This window comes from Centruroides sculpturatus, unplaced genomic scaffold (genome assembly GCF_000671375.1).
Source record: "Centruroides sculpturatus isolate CEXI.00-Female unplaced genomic scaffold, Cexi_2.0 scaffold1160, whole genome shotgun sequence".
In the NCBI taxonomy this organism is placed as follows: domain Eukaryota; kingdom Metazoa; phylum Arthropoda; class Arachnida; order Scorpiones; family Buthidae; genus Centruroides; species Centruroides sculpturatus.
In genome coordinates this window covers 104,119-109,306 of record NW_019385617.1, presented here as the reverse complement: position 1 = coordinate 109,306, position 5,188 = coordinate 104,119, and the positions used below count along the sequence as shown (strand labels likewise).

Below are 5,188 nucleotides of genomic sequence, written 5' to 3'. Positions count from 1 at the left end.
GCCGTTGAATAAGAAATGTTTCTTTCACAAGAAATGTATAAAAGTACAGTACTGTATTAGACTTACGGTGCCTAATTTACATACTGTACAGACGATAGTAAACTCAACTTACTCGCCTAAACTCTCCGTAGCATGGTGCTGGACAACGGAAAGTATATATATATAATTATAATAAAGTTACAATAAATTAAGTTAATATATAATTATATATACAGTACCTAATTTATATATAATTATATGTACAGTACTAATTTATACCTAATTTATATATAATACTGTACAGACGATAGTAAACTCAATTTACTCACCTAAATTCTCCGTAGTGTGGCGCTGGACGGCAGAAAGTAGTTCAGCTGCCCGATGATGTTTTACCGAATTATAGGAGTTTTTTTACCAGGTTTGTATGGATACTGTCGCAATTTTTTCGCCATCTTATAGGAATCGTAATTATAGGAACCCGTGTTATAGAGGAGTCTACTGTATATCCAGACATTGTATTTTCTATATCAAACAGTCTACAAAATGTTTGCTATTAAAGGTAACTCATAATAATAGGAATGTATAGGCAGTGAAAAAGTAATCAAGGGTACTGTTCATATTGGTTGATGATCATGTGCAACAAATTGACAGACAGGTTTGTGAGCAATGTCATTTTACAATCTCTGAACTTTAACTGGAATTCTTTACTGGAAGTGTCTCAAATACTATTGTATGAGATTGTCAAGCACTCACTTGATTATTGCAAATTTTGCAAAATGGGTGCCAGAAATGCTCACCAACATTGACAAAACTCAAAGAATATCAGCCACTTTGACATTTTGCAGCAGTATCACGATGATGGGGATACATTTCTTGATAAGTTTTTTACAGGCAACAAAATATAGATAAAGTTTGTCAATGTAGAAATGAAAAAGCAGTCTTGAAAGTGGATACTCACATATTCACAAAAACCAAAAAAATTCAAGCAATGTTTTTGGTTTTTGTGAACCATGAAACTATACAGACTTACTTTGAAACTTTGAAAAAGCTACGTAGAACTATTAAAACAAATGAAGAGGAATGCTGATGCCAAATGTTTTGTTTCTGCATTAACAATGCAAGCCCACATACACCTGCATGCACAAAAGACCTATAGCAGTTTTGTTGGGAATTGTTTCTGCACCCATCATATAGTCCAGACCTTGTCCCTAATGATTTTCATCTTTTCTTATGGATGAAGGTTTGGCTGAGAATACATTTCCACACAAATAAAGAGCAGACAGATGTGCATGCTGAAAGTTTGAAGTTAAATGCTTACTGAATAGTCTATGTAAACATTATAGTGAACAAAATTTAATTTTATTTACTTCACTTGTATAAAAGAATATTTTTAGATAATAGTGTTTGTCTGATGATAAATTATAATTATTATGTTTTTTTTTTAAACTTGCAGATACTTCAGTTTATTAAATAATTATTTTTGTTTTTATTCATTTTTTATTTACATTTAACAAGCATTAACTTTGTATGTTAAAAGAATTTTAGTATATTTCTTTTGGTTTAATATTGATATCCATATTTTCATTTTAGTTGTTTTTCAAAGAATGAATGAATTAAACTATTTCTACACAAATAATAAATTTAATTTTTTTAAAACTTTTGGTGATAATTCAGTTATATAAGCTTACTGGTGGTAAATTTTAATTATTTTAGGGAGCTGATGATCTTCTAGTCAAAATTTGGAGTGCTTCAGATGGTCGCCTACTAGCTACATTACGAGGGCATTCGGCAGAAATTACAGATATGGCAGTTAATTATGAAAATACATTATTGGCAGCAGGCAGTTGCAATAAACTTATTAGAGTTTGGTGCCTTCGTACTATTGCTCCTTTGGCTGTATTAGTTGGTCACACAGGAATGGTTACATCATTACAGGTAAGTGATTTTAATGAACTTAACTTTAACTTAAAAATAATTTGTAAAATTTGTAACAGAAAAATAATTTGTATAAGACAAGATTATTCAAAAACATATAAAATATATATGCAATTTTAGTAGTTGTTTTAAATTGGATATAATGATTTTGTTTTCTTATAATATTTGATTTTATTCTGATATATATTTGGTTGAAACATAACTAATGTTTTTTTCTAATAATTGTTTTCATGCTATAGCATAACTTGTCAGCTAAAATGGTAATTTTTTAATTACATAAGTTTTAATAACGATTTTCATAATGGTTTTTATTATTTAAAAAAAATTAAACTATTAGCATCAATCAAAATGAGCTTATGAGAAGAATATTTAATGCAAGTAATGGTATTTGAGTTTAAAAAAGTTTACACTGCATTTACACAACAAAAATTATATGTAGTGTGTATGGCAGTGAGGTCTTAAATGCCAGAAAATATCAGCATTGGTTCAAAAAATTTAGGATGGGTTTTTAATCTGAAAGATAAGCTTTACTTTGGACAACCTTCTGGCTTAGAAAATGTTGATATTGTTGCAGTATTGGAAACTGACTGAAAATTATCTAGATGGAAAATTGCATAAAAACTTATGTCTCCATCAATAGCAATTAGGCAGTTGTACCATCTAGGAAAGATAAACAAGTATGGAATGTCTGTTCCATGTGACATTACTGAACAGAATCATCTGGATCAATTATTTGTCCGAAACTTACCTCATATCTCTTTATTATTCATGTGTGTTTCACTTCTTAAAATAGGCAACAACAAATTCCATTTCTGGACAAAAAAAATTAATTGGGATAAGAAATGAATATTATATGTTTATAGCATTCAAAAAGACAGTGATTAGATCTAAAGGCTACTCTAGCTCCAGAACTAAAGCATGGTCATCATTTTTGAAAGGTGTTGCTCTTTGCATGTGGTGTATTTGGGGGGAATACTGCATTGAATTGTTGAAATCAAACCAAATAGTAAATGCTATTAATATTTTATACTGTCAGCAAATGAAAAATCTTTGTAAAATTTCCAAGAAAAACCTCTTTATTTGACAAACAGGAAGAGCATTATTTTATTACATGTTAGCATTCAATTCCTTGTTGAAATAATCACACAACAATACTTGAAAAAGATTAATTGAAATGGTCTATCTCATCCTTATAGCACTGATTTGGCACCTACAGATTACTACCTCTATCTAATAGAAAACCAGAATCTCAATTTCACTAATAATCAAATGAGAGAGCTGAATTAATTATTGTTATTATCTGTTAATTATCAGGCTTGATCTGGAAGTGATCAGATGTAGGTCCAGGTATCATAATTAACAATGTATCTGCACAGTAAGCTGGAGTTGCTGTTTGAATTCTGCTCTATATTGATCTTTTTCTCCTGGATAGACTTAATTGATTATTTTGTTTCTAATTTTTAAATTTAATACAAGGTGATGGCATAACTATGTACCTTCAGTCTGAATTAATTATACAGCTAATCTAATATCTGTATAATTAATTTTTCAAGTTTTTGCCTGATAATTAATTTGATTATATCATTTGATTTTTCTGATAAATTGAAATCTAATCTTGTTTACTTAATAAATATTTTATATCTTGTTTTTGATAAATCTTTGTTATTTTATATTTTTTATAAATAAATATATCATCACACAGAAAATCGTCACCCTATAATTTTAGTTTCGTGCTTTTTTGTTTTATTATTCTAAATAGCTGTTGACACATTTCTCATTTCATCTATTGGTTAATGTGCAATACTTAGTTATTTTTTTAATAGATTATTTTACTTGTGTATTTTATTTTTATTAATAAACAAAAAAATTTATATGATTAATAATTTTTATCTTTAGTATCTGAATAAGATGCTCTTGTCTTATTTTGCAAATTTCTCACAAAATTATAATACATCATTTTGAGATTGGCTACGCTTAATTTTTCTGGTGTTATTTTTGGGATAAAAACTATACTTAAATTTAAAGACTTTCTTATTTGTCTAAATTGGACCATCTACAAAATGGAAACCTGCTTAAACATAAAATGAATCTCAGAATGAAATTATCTGAAATATAGAATACTACTATAAACTGGAAACATGTCTAATACAGAAATGGAACATTTTTTGAGTACTAATTGCATAACAACAGTAAAGCAGAATTTTTCTACATAATAGCAACTAATTTTTAAATCATAATTAATACTATGACTTGGATTATGGTCAGCTTCTCACTGATAAGAGTTGCAGATATATCATTGTCTTATTATCTGGAAAGTAATTCAGACACTGTAATACTAGTTTCTTCCAAACTTTCTAGACATACTAATATTCTTCCACAAATAGTAAATAGGGAAGATATCGTGTATTAAAAATCTAAAAGTTACAAAAAATAATTTGATGTATTCACATTTTTTCATAAATAAAAAGTATTAATCAATTACAGTGAAATGTTTTAGGATGAAATTCTTTCACTCCATGTTAGCTAGACAAAACAAGAAATATTCTGCCATTTGGCAAAATTTGTAGAACTAGCCAAAATTCAATACTGTATTAATGAAATGAGGAATAACAAAAATTACTTTTTAGAAGCAATTATTCTTGTATACTGTATAAGAATTATTTTAAATAAATATTGAAAAGTTCTATATTATTCAACACTATTTAATGAAGTAACTGTTGACTAACAAGCGGTATATTCGCTTGCTCATCAGTGGAGAAATTAAAACACATTGTGGGTATCAGATTTAAACATTATTTTTTTCTTTGCATATCACTTACACCTTTCAGTGTTTTCAACATCTCTTTGAAACATAAAATACTTATGCTAGTGGAGGAGCAGTTTTAAATATAATTTGTGACATTTTTTTTTAACCTTTCTCTTTTTCTGTATTAATAAGTACATAAACATGTATAAAATAAATTGACAAAACAGAAAATTTTGGCTGCTATTGCTTATATATAATACTAGCTGCAAGGACCTGCTTTGCTGGGTTTTTATTTGTTCATACATTTGTATGTAATATGGTTTTTTTTATATATATAAAAGACTTTTTTCTAAGTAATCTATAATCTAGCTGCAAGGACCCGCTTTGCTGGGTTTTTATTTGTGGGCAAAAAGTAACGATAGTGAAGATTAATATAATTACATTATAGCCAATCTTACCCGTTTTCACAGAATGCAAGAATTAGGTCCCCCGTTTCCAGACTAATTAGAGAATTTTTACGTCCAGTTA

General features: G+C 28.2%; 1 protein-coding gene across 2 annotated transcripts in view; it reads left to right on the top strand.

Annotated features, from left to right (window-relative positions):
• Nucleotides 1–5,188, top strand: part of LOC111640622 (PH-interacting protein-like) — an 88,574-nt gene that overhangs the window by 43,542 nt on the left and 39,844 nt on the right. For both annotated transcript variants that reach the window (XM_023386660.1, XM_023386659.1), the window contains exon 8: nucleotides 1,693–1,914. In XM_023386660.1, the coding sequence (XP_023242428.1) occupies nucleotides 1,693–1,914 (222 nt within the window). The remainder of the gene's footprint in view (nucleotides 1–1,692; nucleotides 1,915–5,188) is intronic.